Genomic DNA, 25,669 nt, shown 5'->3' with positions numbered 1-25,669 from the left:
TCCTTCTGCCAACACTCCTAGCTTATAGTTAAATCCTCATTATATTGGCCATTTTGTACTACAGAAAACATATTTTGACTCCTGTGAGTTGGTCATCCCACTCCACTAAGGATGGCCTGATTGCTTTAAACAGTCAGTTGAAAAACACTATTCCTGCTGGCATTAATGTCAGGAGCCAAGATCACTGCTCCTGAAGAATTATGCTTTTGGAAGAGAACCACCTTCTGGACAGGAATGATCTCAGAATAAAATACAATGTCTAGGACTGGTGGTGAGCCTGCCTTAGCTCCTGGTTATGAAATGAGACAATAGCAAATTATCAAAATCACAAACACCCCTTACCAAACACACAAATACCCCCAGACAGCTTTGGAGACCTCAATGCCTCAGCCACCAAACCCAAGGAGTACCAAGCTTGAATCTGAGAGTGGGGTATATCAGGCTACAGAAACTACGAAAAATGAGGTCATTGTATGTAGCATAAAGTAGGCTGATGCTAGTGGTTCTAAAATGCCAGCAGTGGGATGCATGCATAGTAATTCCAGTCCTGGGGTGCCCACAACTAGTCGTCACAGCCAAGAGGGAGGTGCAACCACTGAAACCCATTTCATCCTGATCAACTCCCAAGTTTTTCCTATCAAAGAGGTTCAAAGAAAATCAACAGACAAGATGTTTTCCCTATTCTCTGCCTGAGTTTTCAAAGTCAGGGAGACAATGAGGAGCATTTTTCTTAGGCTATCTCTTCAGAGCTAAAGATGAGTTTTGAAGATAAAGTAACAAGAAAAAAAGACTATTCTCAAAAAAAAAAAAGCTAGGTTAATTTTCTAGATACAATTGTCCTTTCAAATAAGACTCTTCTATAAATGTAAACTTCTTAAAAAGCACATGTAGTGTGCATCACCTAGAGGCTCATTCATCTGTATTGTGCCTTCACTGGACGATTCATTCCCCAGACAGGACATGAGGCATACAGATTAAACAGAAGGTACCCTGGGATAATTGGAAAGAAATGCCAATGAGCAAAAACAAAGGGCCAGGGAACAAGGAGGCATCTAATTGGGAAGTCCAGGGACCAAGTCACCTCTGTCACCTAACAGAGGCTATGCTGACTCCAGTGAAATAAGGAACCATCAGCCTCATTTCTCCAGTTGATCATAACAAACAATATATGGGTACTATTTTCAGGGCTCCTAATCTGTTCACCTGCTTGAGTCTTAACAATCTTGACCTTTTTAAGATAAAAACACAGCTGCTATGACTCATGACTAAATCATCACCAAAGCCTCCTATTAATATTTTGAGACCTCAGGTTCTCTTCCTCACAAGGAATTATAGGTAAGAGGGTGATTTAGAAAAATTTTTAAAAATAAATAAAAACTTACACAAAACCAGAAGAGGTTGTAGAAAAACTGACTCTAAGCTGAATGTGAGGTGGTTTTATTGCTTTACTTTAAACCACTTTGTTGTATACAGGAATGAAGGAGTGTAGAGTAAACTGGCTTTTAACCTGCGGATGCATGATTAAACGATAAAATGTCACATAAGCAGAATAAAAGGTCATCTTACCTTGATTCTCATGGCAGCTCCAGGTATTCGTAGGAGGCCTTCTGTTTCCAAACCTCCCTCTTCAATTCGAGAAATCAGCTGTGGAAAAACAAAAACATTCTGATGTTGGCATTTATGAGGAGTACAATTTAACATCTGTTTCACATATAAATAAATGAAAGCTGATTACAATGACACGTCAACTGGATTTTATGGAGGTTTGAATGTGATTTCAGAACCATCCTTCAAAATACAAAGTCCAACAACTTTGGCTATAATTTGGAAAAGAGTTAAGTCTTATTTTACTTCGTCACAGAAGTGTATTATTTCACATAATAGCTGTGGTGACTCCACACCCCCAAAATGAAGATATACTCTGTTTAAAAGCAACAAGAACATTTATTTCTTCTTCTGATTGTACTGTGTACAATCAAAGATGCCTCATGGAATTCTAATATTTACACATTTGGTTTGTTTCAAGAAAAAAAAACTGTTTATAATATGAAGATTAAAAAAAATTTAGGACAGGTGCCAGTGGTTCATGCCTGTAATCCAAGCTTCTTAAGAGGGTCAGATCGGTGGATTGAAGTTCAAAGCCAACCAAGAAAGGAAAGTCCACAAGAATCTTATCTGCAATTTACAACCCAAAAGCCAGAGGTGGAAGTGTGAATCAAGTGGTGGAGCATCAACCTTGAGAAGAAAAATACTAATGGACAGTTCCTAGGCCTTGAGTTAAAGTCCCAGTATCTATATGCACATGTGTACACATGCATGCACACACACACACACACACACACACACACACACACACACATACACACACACACACCTATTGGTTGCTAGTATTAATTTTAAATCATTAGTGGTAAAGTTAAAGCAATATGCTTTTGTTTTGTTTTTTGTGCTAGTACTGGGCCATTCTTACCTGGTGTGTGTGTGTGTGTGTGTGTGTGTGTGTGTGTGTGTGTGTGTGTGTGTGTGTGTGTGTGTGTGTGTGTGTGTGTGTGTGTGTGTGTGTGTGTGTACTAAAATTAAATAAAACATATGGCAAATGGGGAGATACAGTGAGAAACTAAAAGCTACGAAGAAGGCAAAGGGGCTGTTAGCTTCCTGGTGGAGTTACTATGCATTTAGAAAGCAGGAATATACTTTCCCTGGCAAGGCACAAGACTATTGGGGTATTCTGCTGTTTTTAAGGAAATCAATTTCCCTGCTCCCAGTTTAAATACAAGGCAGTTACTAGCATCCTTCCTAAAGCCACCCCATTTCATAAAAGCCTCTTCTTCATGAAAGACAGATCTAGGCCTACCCTTTTGCAATCTTAGTAAAATGTTTAGATTCTAAACAGCCTGAGGCATAAAATCTTCCAGGGCACAAAACAAGGTTAAAAATTTGAAACTTTTTTTTTTAGGAATCCTCTGCTAATGGTTAACCAAGATACTATAAACCACACAGCCCTCTCTGGGTTGACCTTGCTTATAAAATGTCTATGACTTGTGAAGCATAGACTCATAAAGAAAGTCTTGTGCCATTTGTCTAGATATTCTGAAGTTTGCTGTATCATAATATGTGCACCAGGGATGTCTGGTGGATTTTCTCTGGTAATCTGACTTTTCCTGTCCTTGAATGAGATTATGGCCTAACGAGTTTAAACTGATCTAGCCAGGTGAAAGTGAAGAAAAGAATAGCCTTGTGGTTCTCCTAAGGGTATGGCTCAAATGGTCAAGTACTAGCCTTGAGAAGAGAAAGGTAAGGGGCAGTAGCAGGCCCAGAGTTGGGGCCCCACCTCCAGCACCAAAATAAATAATTAAATAAATAACAAAAATAAAAATAAAATTATCCTCCTTAGGATTTGTTACTTTTTGAAGCATGTCTAATCAATGAATGCCATGATTTGTTACAATTCAGAGTTTCCAAGATCACATTTTTCAAGTTACATTGGATAGAAATCCAAAGCAGAAACTTAATAATGATTTTAAAATAGACAGGTATTTTTCAATATAAATATTCAATGTACAACCAATTTTCATTTTATTCCATCTTACTCTGGAAAGCAGTATGGAAGCTCCTCAAAAGATTAAACATAGAACTCCCCTACGGTCCAGCAATCCCACTCCTGGGCATTTATCCAAATGATCACAAGCAAGGCCACACTAAAGCTACCAGCACAACTATGTTCACTGAAGCATTATTTACCATAGCTAAGACATGGAACCAACGCAGATACCCCTCAATAGATGAATGGATCAAGAAAATGTGGTATATATACACAATGGAATTTTATGTTTCTATCAGAAAGAATGACATTGTCCTTTTTATATGGAAAGACTTGGAAAAAATCATATTAAGTGAAGCCAGACCCAAAGAAACATAGGCTGTATGGTTTCCCTCATTTGTAATAATTAGTATATACCTAGGATCATCCTGGCAGAGAATCATAATAGCTCAATAGCTATGTACATATGACCATACAAAATGATGCTAACCGAAATGAACTCCAAGACAGAAACAAAAGATCTTTATTTTTCTTCTGGTTGTTGACCTTGTTGTGGTCAATGTACTATACCTAGTTCTTCTTATTTTATTTCATTTTTTCTTTTTCCATTGGTTTATCTCTATCAATCACTGTCTTTGATTCTGGTACCCTGTGTCTTGTATATGCATTTATCTGATTTGGGAAAGGGATGGGAAATAACAAAATGTTGAAACAAGGACAGAGGATGACCCATGATGCTCACAAGACACTGTCAGAGCCTGGGGGCAGGAGGGAGAGGGAAGGGAAGGGATAGTGGGAGAAAAATAAAGGCGTAGGAACACTGTTCAACAAGAAATGTACTATTACCTTACTCATGTAACTGTAACCCCTCTGTACAGCATCTTTACAATAAAAAGATATTATCTCAAAAAATAAAATGCTCAAGTGTTTCTATATCCTATTAATATAAAACTACATACAAGCTACTGAAGCAAATTAGTTTTTAGTCATGTATACCGCTTAGTTCTGTTAAATACACAAGAAAATTGTGACTTTAAAATAACAGTAATTTCTGAATTTTCACTTATTTTTGTACTATCTAATGCTAAATAGCAGCATACAACTGACATTTGGATATATTTTTCTGAAAGAAGGTCATGTGTTTTCTCATATTTCTTATTTTGACAGTAACATTTTTGTTACATTCTTAAAATATAAGTAATAATTACAACTTCATTTTACTCTTAGGGCCGAAAATAAAAGACAGACAATAACCATATTTATAAAAAAACATATTTATCTATATATTTAATTATGTTGTTTTTAGAAACTTATATGTTTTGTAGTTTATCATTAGTTTATATACATATATGAACTGTAAAGTTCATAAATGGCAATGAAGTTAGACTTGCTTTAACTCGCTTGGCTGGCTCACTACAACTTGAGCTAGACCTCCAGCCCAGCATTTTGCTGGTTGATTGAAGATGAAGTTTTACCTTCTTCCCTGTATAACATTAAAACTCAAGATCCTCTAGACCTCAGCCTACTGAGTTGCTAGGATTCCAGGCATGAGTCCCTGGCATCCAGCAGTCAGAATTTCTTTTGACACCAAGAGTGCCTGATGTGGCTGCAGAGTTGAACAATCAAAACATGATTTGAACAACCAAAATAGGTTATAGAGTGGACTTTTTTCATAAAATAAAATCGACATGTCTATTTATCCAACCCTGTCTGGGAGCATGACTTTAACAATGTGTCTCTGAGAAAAAAAAAGAAAAGCATAAAAGATATAATTAATATTTAATCAATATTAGATAAATTTTTGTCAGTGCCTTTCTTGGGTACATGTTCTCAAAAAGTTAAAGTAGAATCCTCTGAAGACTGGTAATAACTCTTTTGGTAAATCAATAATTTCCTTTTTCTTCTTTACAAAATTGAGGGAAGACCTAGTGGTACTGTCAGCTGATGAATCAAAATATACTCCTCACAATAGATCTCTGTGATTTATGGTTCACAGTGCAGGGAAGATGCAAATAGATGAGCATCACTATCAGTAAGCTCTTTACACTCCCTTTGTTTTCTATGTGAAAAAATTCACTTAGGGTTGTGATCCAATACTTCAAACAGAGTAGGCTGCCAGGATGTCAACCAGATCAAAAGTATAGAATAACTAACTAAATAAACAATGAAAAAGCAAGAAATAAAAAAGGGAGCTATTTCCTGAGGGGGACTCAGCTTGGTCAGGAAGCACCACTGGAACTTAGAGCTTAGTGAACTTGGTGCAGTGGGGAACGGTTATCCTGGCTAGGCTATAGAACCTAACTAATTGTTCAATCAAACACAAATCTAAAATGTTTCACTGATAGTACTTCTTTTTTAAAAGGAGATTGACATGTGAATCATCAATTTCAATATGGCAGGTCACTCTCTGATAAAGTAGTGGTCCCCATCTCATCAACTGAAGTCAATAAAAGCAAAGACTAAAGTTTTCATTGCCACAGCAATTCTGTCCTTAGTCTGCAACACTAACTTTTGCCCGTTTATAGGCTGTAGATGGATACATACGTATGTATATGTATATGTATACATATACATAATAATGTTGAGGCTTCCCAGTCCTTTTAAGAATCTGAGAAAATTCTTTAAAATAAATCTTTCCATCTCTCCCTTGCATATATCCTATTAGTTCTGTTTCTCTGGGTAACCCTGACTAACACATATATGAGGAGGCAGTTGCTGAGATTTTTGCTTTGTAAAGCCATCTGTCTATAGTAAAGCATGCCTTTTATTGACATTAGAAGAATTTGATTATATAGACTACAGTCTTTTGTTCACAGGAACAGTTGACAAGTATTCATACGGATAGAGGCTTTACAGGCTGTGGCTGGCAGAGGCTGATGAGTAGGATAAACTGTGCAGAAGAGAACTAAACTGGAGACACAGGTATGAATGCAATGGCAGACAGAATAATAAAGGCACCAATGACTAGGAGGTAAGACAGGAAATTGATCCTAGAACAGAAGAAGTGCCACGTAGATAGAGCATTGGGATTACTTAAAATTGTTGAGTCAATCAACTGCAAGTCAATTTCTGCTGTCCCAGAATTTTCGGAAACTGTGAAATACCTGGGCTATCACAAAGAATCTATAGCTTTGGTTGTCTTCAGCTGATCTGCCTTCATTTTCTCATTGCATTCTCTAGTTTTTATCATATGTAATCTGTATATGTGAACAATGATAGCTGAGAGGTTAGATTCACATGTATTTTTTTTTATTGCTACAGATAAGCTCCTTATGAATAATTGAGTGTTGACTACACAAGCAACTTGATAGTTTAGCAATCATTTTCTAATTCTACTTTATGGTTCCTTTACCTACTTTAGACATAGGCACTGGTAAATTAAATTGGACATCCTCACTGTAAATAGGAAAGCTTGGGAAATACATACGGGCATGAAATATTCATGAAGATTGAATTCCCTAGAAATTTAGAAGCAGTTCTCAGCCCTATGTATTATAGAATTGAAATCTCAATTATACAAAGCCAGCTAATAGAAGACAGTAAAACGATGCCAGGTAATCACAGTTACAGTAATAACACAAGAAACATCATTGTGAAAGAAAAATTATGAACCCTTGAAACAAATTTCCTTCCTGAATAGAAAATCAAAGTAAAAAATAAAACAGCATATCAACTAAAAAAAAACTATGTTATGGTAGTATAAATGAACAATTCCACTTTTAGCTTACATTGGCTCTCTCTACACTGACCAGTCAGACTGACTTACTTTTTGAAAGATCAAGGGTATTCGGGTTCCTGGCACTTTCCTCTGATCTTGTTCTAATAATGTGGTCAATGGGACACCAAAAAGACCAGAATCTGTAACAAGAAAACAAAGGTCTTCACTTTCATTGATCTATACAATACTATGCAAAAGTTTAAGAGCAAAAGGTTTCTGATATTGTCATATAATCAAAGTTTTTATTGAGTTCCTGCTAAGGAAATGACATACAGCCCAATACTAGAATCTCAGTCCCACCTTAAGAGAGTCAACCATCAGGGAAAGACAGCTGGAATGATTATAAATAATCACTGAATTATAAAGGACAGACTGCCACATAAGAAAAAGACTGCTGTAAGAAGATGCAAAATATTCAAACAATTCACTAAGTACAATCAAATTAAAAGCTCTGGCTTCAAATAAAATGCCACTGGTCTCTTCCATATGAAATTGACATTTAACATTTCACAATAGAGCTAAATATAAATCCTTACTTTCTTAGAAATCAATCAACATCATGATGCTCTTCTATGAATGTTTTTCTTTAGAAAATACAGTGGATACTTAGAATTCTTAAATGTGAATGGCTAGCTTTATATACTTGGGAATTACTGACTTTTCTAAATCAGTACCATGTGTCTTGAGTCTGATACGAGTACAGCCTCTACCCAGAAAGTCCAGCCCACTCCCATCTGAGTAGTTACCCTAGAAGTTGTAAGCTCTGACCTTACTACACATAAGAAACTGAAGGAGATGACCTTGTAGTGTGAAACAGACATCAGACACTACAATGCCATTCAACAAATGCCAATAACCTGGTAAAAAGCTTTATAGTTAGAGAAAGGGGAAAAAAAAAAACAGAAAATAAAGGAAAATCAAGAAAAAAATGATCTCAAGAATTCCAGGCATCAAATGTATAATCTAAACATATTGGATGAGAGATATAGATGTATTTTAAAAAGTGGAAAGAATGGTCACTGGTATTTAAACAAGGATAGCTTTAATACAAACAATATTTTTCTGCTAGCCCGCAATTCGAAAATATAGCATAAAAACAAAAATAATTTGAAAAATATCTCTGTAAGCCACGTTAAAAAAAAACTTAACTATGGAGTCACAGTTGTTCAATTATATGAGTATTTTATTATTGGAGATGAGCTTCTAAAAAGACACCTAAGGTCTTCATTCTCTACAATAAATTATGAGAAACAACAGACACATTTACTTAGAAATTTACCATCTTGTCCTTGAGCTAAAATACTCTAAGAGCACAAAATGAGGTATTCAGGGTACAACATGAGGGGGATCTGAAGGAAATGTAGAAAAGAGACCCTTCAGTCCTAGAGAGAAAACTTGCCTCTAAAACCTAAATCACTTATCTTGGCTAACGTTACCATAGCAACTCACTAATCCTCCTCCTTGGTGCCTTCTTAGAAGACACCTTTTAGGTTAAACAAGAGGACAGTGATTCCTGAACAGCAAAGCTTTGTCAATAGAGAATTAGCTGGTTTTCCAGACCAATAAAACATAGAGAAACGAAACCCTGAAGGTATTTGTTCTTTATCATCTCATCCAAAATAAATTTTATTAATGCAATGGATAAAACAAGCAGCTTATAAAAGAAAGATGACAAAAATGGAAACTGAATACAACCTAGGGGTGTTATATGTCACACTACATGATTTTTTTTAATATAAGGATAATGTCTCTGTAAAATAGCTAAAAACTCCATGTACTTGAAAAAAAACATGTCTTGACTATTGCATGTTTCTCATGTAATGAATAAACAAAAGTAATCTTTAAAGATCAACCAGAGTCATTTGTCAAGATCTGATTTTAGAAATAAATAGCTGTACCAAAATGTATTTTTCATATGCAGTATTCAAAGGAGAAAACACAGAAATTATATTTCCTTGAATTACAATTTCTTTCTGTGGGAATGATTTGATTGTGTCTTTTTTTCTATAATTTACCGCACAGTATATTTTTAGCAATTTTGAAGGCAATATTTTATAACCTGAACTCTAGATATAGTCAAATCTTGGTTAACTTTGCAGATATTTTCTCTAGGAATACTCTAAAAAGTGCATTCTACCAACTTAGAAGTAAATATACCTTTTCCATTTTCAAGATTACCTTTTGTTTTGATTTTCACAGCTTTCTGTTGCTTCAGTTCGATGCCCAATACATCGTAGAGGGCAGTCAATTCAATCAGGGCTAAACGGCAAACTTTCTTCATGTCCTGAGATGCCAGGTCCCCGATCTTTGTGGTGCCTGTCTTATCTTTTGGCAATCTGAAACTCTGAAATAAATGTAATTAATACAATACTTAATTTCTTTCATAGACAAAAGCAGAGAACTGCAATCGTAGAAAGAAGTCACACTTATATTGTGTCAAAGAAATGTATCAAAATGCTAACTGCCAGGCTGAGTTTGGTCCTCAGTGCAACCAAAGGCCGTACAGTGATTATTCTGAGGATCTTGAAACCGTGGAGAGTTCAAGAGTTTATATCTGAATTCTGACTAATGGAATCTGACCATGGACAGCGTGGACTAAAACCAATGTTACTATGGACAACAGCAGCAATGAGCCCGAAGAAGACAGGACTTTGAGATTATACTCATAACTGCTGAATTGAAATCCTTTTATGTAACTACTTAATGATCATAAAAATAAATAAATTTTTAATAAAGAACCAAAGATTAGAAGTCAGGCATGAATCATGAGGAGGGAAAGAGGCGGAAAAGTTAGAAAACATGAGAAAGATAATCAGGAGGAAGAACAAGGTAAATGGTAGCCATGAGTTTGTGCATAGAGTATAAAGGCATATACTTTGTATACATGATATATCTTCTGTCATTAAAGACATAACATTAGTATGAAAGGTTATAAACAAAGGAGAGTTGGGCACAGAAGTTTAGAGACAGAGGCTTACCAGTCTTCCAACTATTTACTAGCTAACTATATGATTTGGCAATTCACTGAAGGAGGTCACCTAATTCTAAACTCTGAGATCAGGCTTAAATGGTCAGACTTCCAAACTACTTTGAGGTGCTTATTTCTTTCATCAGTAGGAATGCAGACAAGTGGTATGTCTGCTGTTTTGTACTTTTCTCAAATCATCTACTCTCTTTAACATTAAACACATGAAATATAAGAAAGCAAGACACAAAACAACTTTCTCTGGCATGTTTAATGAAAATGACCGTCCTGCTGTGTTTGCTACATAAAACAATAGTCATTCTCTATAGATGGATAAAAATGTTGTCATTAGATATGGCACTGTGGCTCAAGTGGTAGAGTGCTAGTATTGAGCTGAAGAGCTGAGGGACAGCACCCAGGCCCAGAGTTCAAGCCCTCCAACTGACAAAAAAAAAAAAAAAAAAAATTGTCATCAATATTACAAGTGAGGAGTTTACCCCAGCCTTCCTTATTTAATTACAAAGGTTATCCATCTGATTCCCTTTTCTTCTTTCTGGTTTGCTGATTTTTGAATGCTGCCATCAACACGTTTTAATCTAACATCAGTATGAGACATCCGAAAGCAGAGGCCCTCAATGCATAGTCCAGGAGTAACACCAGGCTCCTCCTCATTAGGTATGATGTGATAAAAATCAAAGGGAACATAGTAAACACTCAAAAAGCTGCTGTTACTACTCCTGTAATCCTAGCTACTCAGGAGGGTAAATGACACTTGTCCATTGTAGTTCAAAGCCAGCCTGAGCAGGAAAGTTTGTGAGATTCTTTTTTTTTTGGGGGGGGGGGTTCCAGTTGTGGGGCCTGAACTCTGAGCCTGGGCGCTGTCCCTCAGCTCTTCAGCTCAAGGCTAGTGCTCTACCACTTGAGCCACAGCGCCACTTCAGGCTTTTTTGCTTATGAGGTGCTGAGGAATCGAACCCAGAGCCTCATGCATGCAAGGCAAGCACTCTACCACTGAGCCACCTTCCCACCCCCGTGAGATTCTTATCTCTAAGTAACTGCCCAACATGGAACTGAGGCTCAAGTATTAGAGCATTAGACCTGAACAAAATGAGTGCTCAGGGACAGCATTCAGGTCCCAAGTTCCAGTCTTAGAACCAACACACACACACACACACACACATACACACACACACACACACACACACACACACACACACACACACACACACACACACACACACACATATACACACCAAAAAAAAAGAAAAAAAGGAAGAAAGAAAAGAAAGGAAGGAAGATTACTACATTATATTTCCATTTAACTTTTACAATTATTTAATATTCATAAATTCCATTTCTACTAAATATTATGACAAAGAAAAATTATTATAGCTAAAGATAACACCCATATTTAGTAAATGGTTTCTCATTATATTTGATAAAAGTCATTACAGGGTAAAAATGGTGGGGAAACTGAGGCTCACTATTAAAAGCTTAAGTACAGACACATAACCAGTGACCTAGGGTACAAATTCAGATCTCTGAATCCTTTGCTCAGTAATCAATCTGTTCTACCCAATTTTCCCAACCACCAGGCTGGCGGTATAAATTTGGGTTGATAGCTGTTGATCTAGGACTGTTCTTCCTTCAAGGACAGGAGCTACATCTTCACTACTCTTAAACCTCTTAACCACAGGGCTGGCATGCTTCAACTACTCTGCTATGGTCTACTGAATGAATAAAGACATAACCCTCAAGGAGAAAAGCACAGAATCACCCTTGGTGAGGCTAAAAAAAAACTCTCACTAATATTCTTCAGAGTCTTCTGATTTTCTCTGAGGTTTAATGTTTTCTTTTTCTAGTTCCTGGCTTTGTCATGAAGGCAAGTATGCTACCAACGAACTACATCCCAAGCCTAAGCTTTACATAAAACTTGAGCTTCTTGTAAACCTTATTGCATTGCTCCCATGCCAGGCCCCATATTTCTGTTAATGGCTTTATTTTCTGGAACAATCATATTTACCCATTAACACATTAAAATATAAAATCCTAAATGTTTTGCTGAAATCAGTTACTTTTGGTCTAATCAAACACATGCAATGTAATTATTTAAAGCCTTACTCATGGTAAATATTTAGAGAAACCTGAAATATTCTTAATTCAAATGTTTGATTTACCTAGCAATATGTCATAAAGTTATTTATTTTTTTATTTATTTTAACACAGTGCTTAATGAAGGAGTCAGTCCTTTATCCCAATGTTTAATTCATAGTGGCTGCTTTAAATATGTATGAAGCTTCCTGTTTCATTTTTTTATTTCATTTTTGTCTTTGTTGAGCTAATAGACTGGATGGTTCAGTTCCTTAGGTTAAGAGAAGACAGCAGATTTTCAGTAGGAGAAAAGCTTTTTGTCTTTTCAAACACGTTTAAAGCAAAGGATAAAATTCAAAAATTCAAAAGTTAAAAGATCAGGGGCTCCTATATGTTACGTAAAATAGCTAGTTAGCTCTCCATGACTATATCCCCTCTTTAGTGTACTTTATGGTGTAAGAGAAGGACTCGGCATTTAATCAGTAATCATCATTACTGATGATTTCTTCACTTTTCTATTTATCAAATCACTCTAGCTTCAACTTGGAAAGAAAGAGAAAAGCTTCAAAAGCTTAGTCACTGAGGTCAAGCCCTGGTATACTTCTATGTAACCTGTTTGCTCATTTGAAAAATAGGGATAATAATATCTATTCCACAGAGATCATCTGACTAATGAATGAAATAATTCCAGAGCATAATTTCTGGGTCTTATTGTGTACACATTATGGAGTACAACATTCAGAGTTATAAAAAACAGATCTTCATATTTCAGAAATATAAATCCACTCCAAGAGATCATAAACAACCAACAAAGACTGCTCCATGCTCTATGAAAAATGAAATGAAGGTAAAATGAGGTTAAGGAGAGCCGTGTATTTCATAAAGCCTCTTGCTCACTTACAGAGCAGAAGAGCATGGAATACAAAGGGAACTTAAAAGTTTTATCTGCTTAGACATCCACTTCTGTGTAGTGACTAAGTAATTAGTTCATTAACCACTTTAAGGTCCTGAAGAGACTTTACACCATGTTCCTGTCTTCTAGAAGACAAATTTCAAGAAAATGAATGTAGAAATGAATAGATGCATATATACAAAACTGAAAGTATGTGAGCTGGGCACCGGTGGCTCACACCTATAATCCTAGCTATTCAGGAGGCTAAGATCTGAGGATCGCAGTTCAAAGCCAGCCTGGGCAGGAAAGTCTGTGAGACTCTTATCTCCAATAAACCACCAGAAAACCAACCAGTAGTGGTGCTGTGGCTCAAGTGGTAGAGTGCTCGTCTTGAGCTAAAGAGCTTAGAGACAGTGCCCAGACCCAGAGTTCAAGCCCAATGACCAACAAAAACAAAACAAAACAAACAAAACTAAAAGCATGTTACTAATAAGAAATTATTTCAAGTATTTTATTAACATTAAGTTCACCATGGGGCAAGAGAAATGTGGGAAAGAGAAATACTGAGCTCACCTCGGAGGGTGAATGAAGGATGTGTTGGCAAACTGAGAGGAAGAAGAACATCATTCTTCAATGTAGACACAACATGAACCAAACCAAGCGGGTAGCTAAATGCAAACCTGTTATTAAATAGGACTAATTCTATTCAATTGTTTGAATCAATAATCAGTTAGAAAACTTCCGTTTTCTTAAGAAGTTTCTGGGAGTGTAAGTTATCTCTTACGCCAAAATTTTGCCAACTCCATTAATTTTTCCCACTGGGGATTAAAAAATGATTCTTCCAGGTTTATGAGTAATTTTGAAACAATCAGATGCCTGTCATGGGACAGGTTTAATAAATCATGGTATAGCCTCACTGGAGAGGACCACATTCTACAAAAAGAAATGAGAAGTATTTCCTTATACTACTATGGTGTGGTCTGGAGAATACACTACAAAGTCAAATGTAAATCAATGAAATCAAATACGTAGCGTGGGCCACTGATCCAACACTGATGGATAAGCCATAATTTTAAAATTAAAATTTGCATCTAAGAGGTGAAACTAAAAGCTGATTAACTCAAGGGGGAAAAAATCCTAGACTTGTAATTTTGGTTCCTCACAATTGCTATGCAGGTGCTCTGCCACTGACTTAGGCCTCCAACCCTGTATTTTTGCTTGCTATTTTTAGATCTTGCTTGCTTTCTGTGTAGGTAAGCACTTTAGCTGCAATGCAACTACTTTCTATAAGCTCCCCATCACTGCTGGGTTCACAGGGACACACCACCATTTCCTGCTTCCCTCTATGGAGACAACATTTTTCAGACTTTGCTATTCACTCTCGCCTGAACTTCAATTCTTGCCATCTCAACCTCCCTTAAATTGTTAGGATTACAGGCATGAACTATGGGTACCCTGCTCCAAGCTAGACTTTTCAGATATTTTTGTTATTGGCTATGACCTCTGGACTATATAAATATTTTATACTATTATGAAATAAAATTACCTTTCATAAGAGCAATCTCAAAGTTGTGAATAAAACGAAGCAAATGCATTTGGGCAGGTATGCAGCTAATAGCATGACCATGAAGAGAATTAACAATGAAAAGCAACCTGAAGCCTAATAATCTATCCCAGGGACACAAACAGCTGAAGAAAACCAAGTCTAAAGCATTTCTAGTGTTCAGATTGAAGGTGGTGAGCATTGTTATTCTGAGAAAGCCCTACATTACTACAACATAGACTAAACAAGTGCTCATGTGTTATTCTAAATATATAACCTGACATTTCCAAGAATTACAGTTCTCTACATGGAAGATAGAAGATACATGTCTGTCTTTTGAGAAGGCTTGAAAGTCATGATCACCTCTGAGAACTAAACACTCCCAGTGTTCAAAACTGTATTTCTACTAAATAGAACTAGGGATTTTCACAGACAATTTTAGGTCTACAGCAGAAACTATTCTAGATAGCCTGGGCATTTATCAAGAGTTGTGTCAAATATGTATGAATCCATGAACTAAGATGCTGCTTTTATAAAATAAACACCAAACAACATGAACTAGTCACTAGTGAAATGGATTCTAAGTGACTACATTGAGGGAACTTTTCCTAATAGACACATCCAAGTGAGGGCTGGAAACTTGGCCCAGTGGTAGAGTGCTTGCCTCATATGCATGAGGCCCTGGGTTCGATTTCTCAGCACCACAAAGGCAGAAAAAGCTGCAAGTGGCATTGTGGCTCAAGTGGTAGGGTGCTAGCCTTGAGCTGAAGAGCTGAGGGACAGCGCCCAGACCCAGAGTTCTGCCCCCATGGCCAACAAAAAAAAAAAAAAAAAGAAAGAAAAAGAAAAAGAAATATCCAAATGAAATGACAAAGAAAACAAAATACTACAATATCATTTTGCAAACATCAGTAAACTAATAAATCTAAGTATGGGTCCATTATAGCAAATAATTTCAACAAAAACAGAAAAATGTTGTCTCTCCTGGAAAAAAAATATACTGTCACATATTTAAAGATGTCTTGACAAAAGCACTGGACCTAAATCTAATATATTATAGTCAGCTAATTTATAAAGAAAAAGATGTCAAACTACATTACGGGTATAGAATTAACCAAAGGAAAAAATTGTTTACAGATCAATAACAAATCTTCTTTAACCAATGAATTTTGAGGAAGAGAGAGGGAGGGACAGACAGATGGACCAACAGTGGGTGGCGAGGAAGAGGCATGAAGGGAAAGAGACAAAAGAAAAGTAAGGAGGAAGAAAAATACAAGGAAGAAAGAAAAAAATAGGAAAAAGGATAGATGTAGAGTCTAAAAGACCTTTCAGCCAATTGCAATATATAGACTATCAAACTTTACAATAAGAATATGAAATTTAGTATACAATTTCGTATTTGAACACTGAATATTTGCTTTAAAGAGCTTGTTAGCCTATCTTAAATTATAACAACAACATATGTTGTAAAATTTTCTGTTTATTAGTAACATAAATATTTATAGATGATAAGTATAATTCAGGGCTGTTTCAAAATAAAAGAGAATAAGAAATTGGAAAGGGATACAGACTGAATGTCATTATTGAGCTTGGAGGTTGGATAAGAGTATTTGAAAGCTTATGCTATCATTTATTGCAGTACTTGCATGAGTGCTATTCTCAGTAAATTAATATATTTTCAAGGTATTCAGGAATAATGAGAACCATGTACATAGATCTTGGATCATAAATGTCATTTGCTTCTGAAAGGAATCAGTTTCTTGAAGGCTTGGCTGCTTTCAAGTCTGAGGGGAGAAAATTACAAGGTGAACTCAGAACATCTTGAGCTAGGAAGGAAAAAAAAAGCACAAGAATGATGAGAGCATGATAAAATAGGAGAGAAACCAGCTGGAAGGGGCTCTCACTGGCAAAGGTGGTGTAAATTTAAACATCAAAAAGAAATTACACTGGTTTATAAAACACTGAATAAAAAAAAAAAGAAGTCACCAGTCAAACATGTCATTTAATACCGAAAAGAGAAAAGAAAAGGAAAGCCAATTATAGAAGATTGCCAAACAAATAATATAGAAGGCATAATGGAATCAGAAAATCAATGTTTCTCCAACAAGAGTTAATGGTTTCAGACAAGTTTACCTGGGGATGACGAAACCACTTGGCAAAAAGTTACTATCATTGCCAAGTGCTGGTGACTCATGCCTGTAATCCTAGCTACTTAGGAGTGTGAGATCTGAGGATACAGTTCAAAGTCAGCCCTACCTAGCAGGAAAGCATATGATATTCTCCAATTAACTACAAAAGAAATGGCAAGTAGATCTGTGACTTAAGTCACTAGTCTTGAGCACAAAAGCTCAAGGACATTGCCCAGATCCTGAGTGCAAACCCCAGGTCCTGTGTGCATGCACATGTGCGCGCACACACGCGCACGCGCACACACGTGCACACACACACACACACACACACACACACACACACACACACACACACACAAAGTTGCTATCACCGAGATCCACCTTGTTTCAAAGACTGCAGCTTAGTGTAAATTGCACAGTAGAAAAAGTTATTCTAAGGAGAACAAGTGAACATTTCCTTAGTCAAGTTTGTGACCAAACTTCCATCATGAGTAGTGACCACCTGACAGCATGCACCTGTTGTGATAATGCAATCAGAGGCAGAAACAATCTGTGCAGTTCATATTTAATGCCTAACTTGAATCCAGTCATGAGGGAGAAACTAGACAAATCAAGAAAATTATTCTGCACTCTTCAAATATATTAAAGAAAAATAATATCAGAGAGAGGTCTCAATTCAAAAACAGCTAAACAAATAAGACAGGCAATGCAACATATATCCCCTTCTCAAATCCCACATGAAGAGAAGTGACAAGCCCTAAACAAACATCTTGTAATGACTTCAACTATTTTCATGAGGCTATTAAATTTAGCTAACATGTTAGTGTCCTGTTTCATCTATGTTTTATAACTGTTTTGTTTGTATGTACTTGGAAATCTCTAAAGAAATTATATGTCAGCACCATACATATACAACAGATATAGATAGGTTATGAAATATTAATAATTGCTGACTCTCTATGAAAGCTATAGTGTGTTTGCTATGTTATGCTTTCAAATTTTCTGTGATAGTCTCAACCTTCAAAATATAAAAAGCTCATGAGCAGGAACACTATTAGTGATATCTGAATATGTTGTACATACAGGTAATGAGGCATCACAGCCTTTGTTCTTCCAAGTCTTATCCTTGGAGTTCTCTTCCTCATTCACAGCTTGTTCTGCAAATGACACCTCCAGGTTGATGTCTGTTTCAGGGGCAGGTGTATCTTCAGCCACCAGTACCACCAGATCCTTATTAGCAACAATGAGGCTAGATGACTGGTCTGGAGAGGGGGGAAAACAAAAACCAATTCATATGATTGCCTCTTTCCTTCTTTCCTTCCTTCCTTCCTTCCTTCCTTCCTTCCTTCCTTCCTTCCTTCCTCCCTCCCTTCCTCTCTCTCTTTCTTTCTTTCTCTTTCTTTCTTCCTTTGATTCTTTCCCTCCCTCCCTCCCTCCCTCCCTCCCTTCCTTTCTTCCTTCCTTCCTTCCTTCCTTCCTTCCTTCCTTCCTTCCTTCCTTCCTTCCTTCCTTCCTTCCTTCCTTCCTTCCTTCCTTCTCCCTGACCTCTAATGTAGTAACTACATAAAAACCATTGTGAAGAGCACTATGTCCTCCAGGCAGTAGTTAACTGTGTTTTAACAATAAAAAAGTAGACTCAGGCACCTTCATAATGGTTTGTGGGAAGGAGACAGGGAGACAGTAGTGACTAGAAACCCATGATTCACTTGTGGAATCTTTCTTCAAGATCACTGTTTTGATACAAGGTCTAAATTCAAAACCTTAATGAAAAATATAAAACACTTGATGGAAGAAAACCTCCTAAATCCAGTTCATGTACTTGTTGTTTTATTCTACATTGAAGAATTAAAGAGAAAAACAAAAAACAAAAACAAAAAGAGAGGAGAGACTGGCTGTGATCCCCGTGAGATCGAGCGGCATACCACTTCATTGCCTCACACTCAACAGATTCCTGGGACCAACTTCTTCCACACCCTGCACTGCTTGAATGGAATGTTACCTACCTGTCAGGGTACAAATTCCAAAACAGAAGTTAATGCCAAAACCTTATCACTATAGGATTTGAGTCTAAAGGTACCTGGCACAGGCACCTCCTACAGCCACCAGTACCAGTAAATTGAGGATATTCACACCAATATTTCAAGTGTGCGCAATATAATCACTTTGTTTTGACTTATTTTGTTGGTTTGTTTTAAATCCTCTAGGAAAGAATGAACATGTAAAAAAAATCTCTGAAGAAAACACAAGCTTTAATCTTTAAAGAAAATAATTGTAAGACTATTTGGTAAAACTTTTATTTTAATGCAACTCTCTTTAGAAAAACTCAAGTACAAAGACTGTGATCACACCTTTCATTGCAGACTTTGGACTCAGGGTAAAAAGCTTACAATTAAAGAATGAATATACGTAATTCATGTCCATGTTTCTATACTAACATGCTCACAGGAGATACAAAGTGATGGAATGTAAAGTCACTTTAAAAAATATAATAAATACATCAGACAGACAGATAGATCATAGATATGCCTGCTGTTCAGAGAAATGATTCTAGTCATTTAATTTAAAAGTAAAACTGTTTCAATCAAAATGAAATTAAGAAGTCAATGTGAATCTAATCTTTTTCACTCCATTTTTTTTTTTTTTTGAGATTGACAAGGATGATCAGCCTTTGAACTCAGTGCATCATTGAGCTTACTTACTCAGCTGGCAATCTACCACTTGAGCCAAGCACTGAGCCAGGCTTTCTGCTAATTATTTTGGAGACAGAGTCTACAGTCTTTCTCTACCAAGTACGGCTTTAAAGAACAATCCTCCAGGGCTCAACCTTCTGCATAGCTAGGATCACAAGTGTCAGCTAAGAGTGCCTGGATTAAAATTTTTTAGTGTATCAACTAGTACTTTCTAAGAGATTTTATCATGATATTCCTATATGTGCATCTAATAAACTTCCTTTAAGTAAGCAAAGAGGTTTTTGTGGGTACTCAGCCTGTGTGGTTATTCAGGGATTTCAGAAGGGCTAACTGTGGATTAAGACTTCACTGTTGCTATCTTGGAATCCAAACAAAAACCTCACAGGTATTGGTGCCATCCCTCAGAATAAATAAGAATCAATTTCAGGTTCATTGATACTAGTATTGTAGGCTACCATTTATGTCAAAGCCTGTGACAGCTTTTGGAATACCTATAATTTGTATTATTAGATTTTAAGGTATTAAGATAAGTGTTAAAGCACAGTTTAATTTTATTTTCCCATTGGTTTACACTACTTTATGCTTTGCTGTGAATACATATATTGGTTTCCTAGGAAACCACTCTGAGAGGGAAAAAAAGGATTAGACCTTTTCTTAAATTAGAAGCTACCTTTCAGCAGCTGAGTGTTTATGGACAAGAACTTAAAAACTATTTTCCATGAAACCTACATACCAGGGTTACAATAGTCACCCCTGATACATGTACCAAGATAAATGCAGCAGGATGAATTAAAAACTGAGTAGTTATAGTTAAGTTAGAGCACATTTAGAACACATGGATTTCCTCCAGAAACACAGCAAAAATTAAACCTCAGTCCCAATGGAAGAAGTAGTAGGAGAAATAATAAAAGGGATAGTTGGGGTCACTACAATAAAAACAAATGGATGGTTCAATGTTTTAAAACATTCACAAATTAATCCCAGGGTGCTGATGGCACTCCTGTAATCCTAGCTACTCGGGAGACTGAGATCTGAGGATCCTTCATATCTGAGACAGAAATACCTATGAGACTCTGATCTCCAATTAACCAGCAAAGAGACGGAAGTGGGTGTTGTAGTTCAAGTGACAGGAGATTAGCCTCCAGGGAAAAAGCTAAACAACAGCTCCAAGACCCTGAATTAAGTCCTAGAAATACAAACCAAAAAAGAATAGAAAGAAAAACAAACAGAAAAAAGCAAACAAGAAAAACAAAAGCAGGGCTGGGAAGGTGGCTCAGTGGCAGAGTGCTTGCCTTACATGCATGAGGCCCTGGGTTTGGGATTCTTCAGCACCACATAAGCAGAATAAACCGGAAGTGGTGCTGTGGCCCAAGTGGTAGAGTGCTAGCCTTGAGCTGAAGAGCTGAGGGACAACACCCAGGCCCAGAGTTCAAGCCTCACAACCAACAAAAAAAAAAGAATAGAAAGAAAAGGAAGGAAAGAAAAGGAAAATTGATGATGAATCAATGCTCTATCCTCAAATAGAAAACCTAAAAGAAAATACAAGATATACATTTGGCTCTTAAAGTCTTCAAGTATAAATATCTTAATTTTCTTATCTATCTTGCTTTGTTTCAAGTGGACAATAGTATAGGTTGCAAATTTTACAAATCTTTTAAAACTTTTTCAGTTAGTCAAACTATCCAGAAATATCATTTTTAAAAAAGTACACTTTCGTCTTCATGGAAATCCAAAAGAAAATAATATAGTACACATTTAAATATGCAAGTTCAGCCAGGCACTGGTGACTCAATGCCTGTAATTGTAACCACTCAGAGGCTGAGATCTGAGGATCGTGGTTCAAAGACAGCCTTGGACAGGAAAGTCTGTGAAACTCTCTTCTCAGATAAACTACTCAGAAAAAAGCCAGAAGTGGCACTGTGGCTCAAGTGGTAGAGTACAAGCCTTGAGAAAAAGAATCTCAAGGATGACACCTAGGCCCTGAGTTCAAGCCCCATGACTGGCATCAAAGAAGAGAAGAAGAGAAGTAAGAAGAAAGAAGGAAGAAGAAAGAAGGAGAAGGAAGAAGAAATGAGGAGGAGGAGAAAGAAGAAGAAGAGGAGGAGGAGGAGGAGGGGCAGGAGGAGGAGGGGGAAAAAGGAGGGGGAGGAGGGGGGAGGAAGAGAAGGATGGGGAGGAGGAGGAGGAGAGTAAATAGAAGTGTAGGAGGGAGAGGAGGAAGAGGAAGAAGAGGATTCAAAAACACATTTGGACATGCCTAGTATTTCTCAATGTGTATATAAGACACTAGGTTCTTACAGGGTGGCATGATTAGACAAAATTGAAGATGGACACTTAGTGGTGGATTAATGTGAAGACCCACAGGTAATATCCAAAGTAAAACTATTAATTTGGGAATATTATCAATTGACTACGTCTGAAAAACCCAGTATGGAGAAAGTGGTTAAAATAGACTCTATCATCTATGCCTTACAGCCTTGCTCTGAAACCAGAGACAACATTTCCAAGGGTTTCATCCTGAAGCTTCCTTCCAATGTTTGCAAAACACTGTTAGTTCACTGGCGAGAAAAAGAGCATGCCATTGCCCAGAACCGGTGTGGCAGTGCCCACCCAGTGACTTGGATGGTGATACACCTTGTTATTCAAATGGAGGCTTGATGCTCACGGCCTAGCATTCCAGCAGATGTAAATCAGGCGGTAGGTCTGTCATATTTCCCTTGTTGGCTACAGTCTTGGTAGGAAAGTGCTCACATAATAAACTTGTCTTCCAGAACTTTTGTTGATGTAGTCTAGCCTACGTTACAATCGCTGACAAAGAATGAAAGCATGAAGAAAAAAAAAAAAAAAAAACAAACACTGTTTGCCTCAATATCTGTTAGACAACTGCTTGTCAGTTGTCCCCAAAACCCAAAGCACATTGACACTGGTTAAAAAGGGTTCACTCTGTCCCTGAGGACCCAGTTCTTAGCAGGCCATGGAGAGCTATGCCTACTTGCTCGCTCCAATATAATAGGTGTAACTACAAAAATCATCACAGAATAGGAAAGAAAAGCAAGTGTTTTGTAAATAGAAATATATGCATATGTGTGGGCAGATACATTAGCACACATAGATGCATGTTTTATATTCCAAAAAATAATAACACCAAAAACTAAGAGTACAGAATAATTCTAATAACAATACGGACTAAACATAAAAATACTGGATGCTTCAAGACTAAAACCTTCCATATAACCTTGGCCCAGTGGATAATTTTTGACAGGAAGGTTGGGAACATTTCCTATCCTGACTTTCACCAGCCTGCCCCAGGCTGCAACACTATGAATGGCACAAATGCCCCAGGCACTAAGATCTAAGCTCAAGTTTGTTATAGTTTGTTGAATAACAATGAGCAACCACATTTTTAAGCTGAAGTTTCTGAGCTTTATTTAGGACATGTGTTCTATCTATACACAAAAGAGCTCTAGCATTTCTCTTGGGAAGCACCACTATAGCCTTAATACTTTCTTCTATGTCTTGAATTTTTACTTCCTATCTGAGATAGTTTTAGAAAGAGAAAAGGTATGAAAAGGGAAATTATTATTAATTACCCCCCACCCTCCAAAAAGATCACAGCTAATTTCCTTATGTTTCTCTAAAATTTCAAAAACAATCAGTTTATGAATTGGGAGTTTATGGTTTGTAAGCAAATTTGCCTACTCCAGTTTTTAGCTTGTGTGGCCTTGAGGAAGTTATTTCAATCAGTAACGCTCAGTTCTATCTGTGAGTTGAGAACATTAGGTACCTAGAACTCAGCACTCTTCTTTTTTTTTTTTTTTTTTTTTTTGCCAGTCCTGGGGCTTGAACTCAGAGCCTGGGCATTGTCCATGAGGTTCATTTGCTTAAGGCTAGTACTCTACCATTTGAGCCACAGCACCACTTTGGGCTGTTTCTGTTTATGTAGTACTGGGCTTCATGCATGCAAGGCAAGCACTCTACCACTAAGCCACATTCTCAGCCTGCACTCAGCACTGGTAAGTGGATTAAATGAGGTACACGTATCTGTATAGTTCCTAGCACATCGTAAGTATTTGGGAAAATATATACATGGATGTCAGATCAGATAGGAATATATGAAACAACTATATGTTCTGTTTTCTGTCATTAACCACTTAGGAACTTACATTTGAATTTTAATAGAATTTGCTTACTGGAATTGAAGGAGAATATTTTACAAGGTTGTAAGTGTTTATTGAACTAATTAAAGGGGGAGGGGGAGAAACAAGAGAACAGGACCAACATACCATCTTTTCCTTCGTATTTGTTTTCATTTGTTCTTACTGACTGCAATTCGGTGCCATCTGGAGTCTAAACATAGAAAATGAGCCATTTAGTCATCACCACTCACAACCAGAGAAAATGGTATGGTAAATAATTCCATCATAACCTTTACAGTAACAGAAATGTGATCAGACTGATAAAGAGTACCATGGTTATAATCAACAAGCGATCATCCAACAAATATATGATTGCCCACAGTGTAAAACACAAAATATAAGAAACAATACTACACTCTACAGGGAAGATATAAAATATTTTTTCATCATCAGCGATATTATTATCTGAAAGCTTGGCACAGTGGCTCAACCCTGTAGAGGTACTCAAGCGGCTAAGATCTGATTGTGGTCCCAAACTAGCTCAGGCAGGTATGGCTGTGAGACTATTATCTCCAAATAACCACTCAAAAGCTAGAGGTGGAGGTGTGGCTCAAGTGGTAGAGTGACAGTCTTGAACAAAAAAGCTATACAAGAGCACAAAGCCATGAGTTCAAGCCCTAGTACTGGCATGTGTGTGTATGTATATATGTGTATGTGTGTGTATATGTATGTATATGTATATATTTATATGTATATAAATACTGTTTGGGCAAGAAAAATAAACTTGTTCAAAAACTTGTGATAGCCATTAAGTGATGAGTGGATGAACAAAAGGAGGTCTGCTCCACACAATGGAGTATTATTCAGCAAAACAAAGAAGTGAAAAACCAATCCATGCTTCAACGTATAGATTAACTTTGAAAGCATTATACTAAAAGAAAGGAATCAGTCACAAAGTGTCTTATGTTTTACAAGTCCATTTACATGAAATGTTTAGAATAGGCAACTTAAGAAAGACAAACTAGATCGGTGGTCCCTAGACGCAGTAAGGGGGCTACTGACGAGATGGGGCGCGTTCAGGGTGGTATGGCCGTAGACAAGGGGGCTACTGAGAATGACTATTAATAAGTAAGGGCTTTCCCTTGGGCCAAGGATGAGGAAAATGAACTAAAATGAACTGGAGTGGTGGTAAAAAAAATTCTTGTGAACATAGTAAAATTTACCAAATCATGCGCTATATTGTTTGGTGGTTGGTTTTGTGTTTTAAGTATGATCTCACTATGTAGTACATATTAGCCTTGGTAACTCTTACAAGTTCTTTCATTTTTATGATTTGTTTTTTTATTTATTCCTGAGGAATTCAACCCCCATGGGTTGATATATGTGTTGAGCCATGGGTAGCTCCTTTCACCAGTAAGTAGGGTCAGACAGTGTGCCTTCTTTCTAGAAAAGGCTTTGGAAGAATTGAGGGGATCAGGGAGGTCCCCTTCAGACTGAAAAAAGTTTAATCATCAGATTCCATCACTATCAACAGAACCCCTTATCATACATTTCACCTCCATTTATTAGCCATAAAGGAGTGTGCTTCCACCAAAAGTGTAAAAATTACACTAGGGCAAGTGTGTGTGTGTGTATGTATTCATATATGTGTGTATATGATGAATGTACTATTTAAATGTTCATTGTACCTCCTGTCTCACACCAGTGGCAGATGAATACATGGCACCACACTAATGGGCCCCAGGACAAAGCAATTATCATTCTCTTTCCTCTGTCCACACATGCACAGCGGGCTAGTCTTTTCATAGCACAATGCAAACCCTAAGTGATTCTTCCCTTTCTTGTGAACAGATATTTTGAGGTTTGTGGTCAGCTGTTTATAAAGCAAGTGAACACGGCACTGCAGATGATATCCATTTCTGTATCATATTCCCTAGTGTCAGCGAGGGCTTCATGAGAAAGCA

The 25,669-nt window shown here is 37.0% G+C and overlaps 1 protein-coding gene across 5 annotated transcripts in view; it reads right to left on the bottom strand.

Moving 5' to 3' along the window:
* Arhgap18 (Rho GTPase activating protein 18) overlaps positions 1-25,669 on the bottom strand; it is a 186,261-nt gene that overhangs the window by 28,715 nt on the left and 131,877 nt on the right. For all 5 annotated transcript variants that reach the window (XM_070010774.1, XM_070010773.1, XM_070010772.1 and 2 more), the window contains exons 4-8: positions 23,853-23,916; positions 17,963-18,141; positions 9,438-9,603; positions 7,308-7,399; positions 1,567-1,644 (exon numbers count right to left, since the gene is read on the bottom strand). In XM_070010774.1, coding sequence (XP_069866875.1) covers positions 1,567-1,644; positions 7,308-7,399; positions 9,438-9,603; positions 17,963-18,141; positions 23,853-23,916 — 579 coding nt within the window. The remainder of the gene's footprint in view (positions 1-1,566; positions 1,645-7,307; positions 7,400-9,437; positions 9,604-17,962; positions 18,142-23,852; positions 23,917-25,669) is intronic.

The sequence above is a fragment of the Dipodomys merriami genome, unplaced genomic scaffold, assembly GCF_024711535.1.
Source record: "Dipodomys merriami isolate MVZ:Mamm:240054 unplaced genomic scaffold, mDipMer1.0.p SCAF_8, whole genome shotgun sequence".
NCBI lineage: Eukaryota > Metazoa > Chordata > Mammalia > Rodentia > Heteromyidae > Dipodomys > Dipodomys merriami.
The sequence above is the reverse complement of the archived record's forward strand: the minus strand, read 5'-3'. Positions and strand labels throughout refer to the sequence as shown.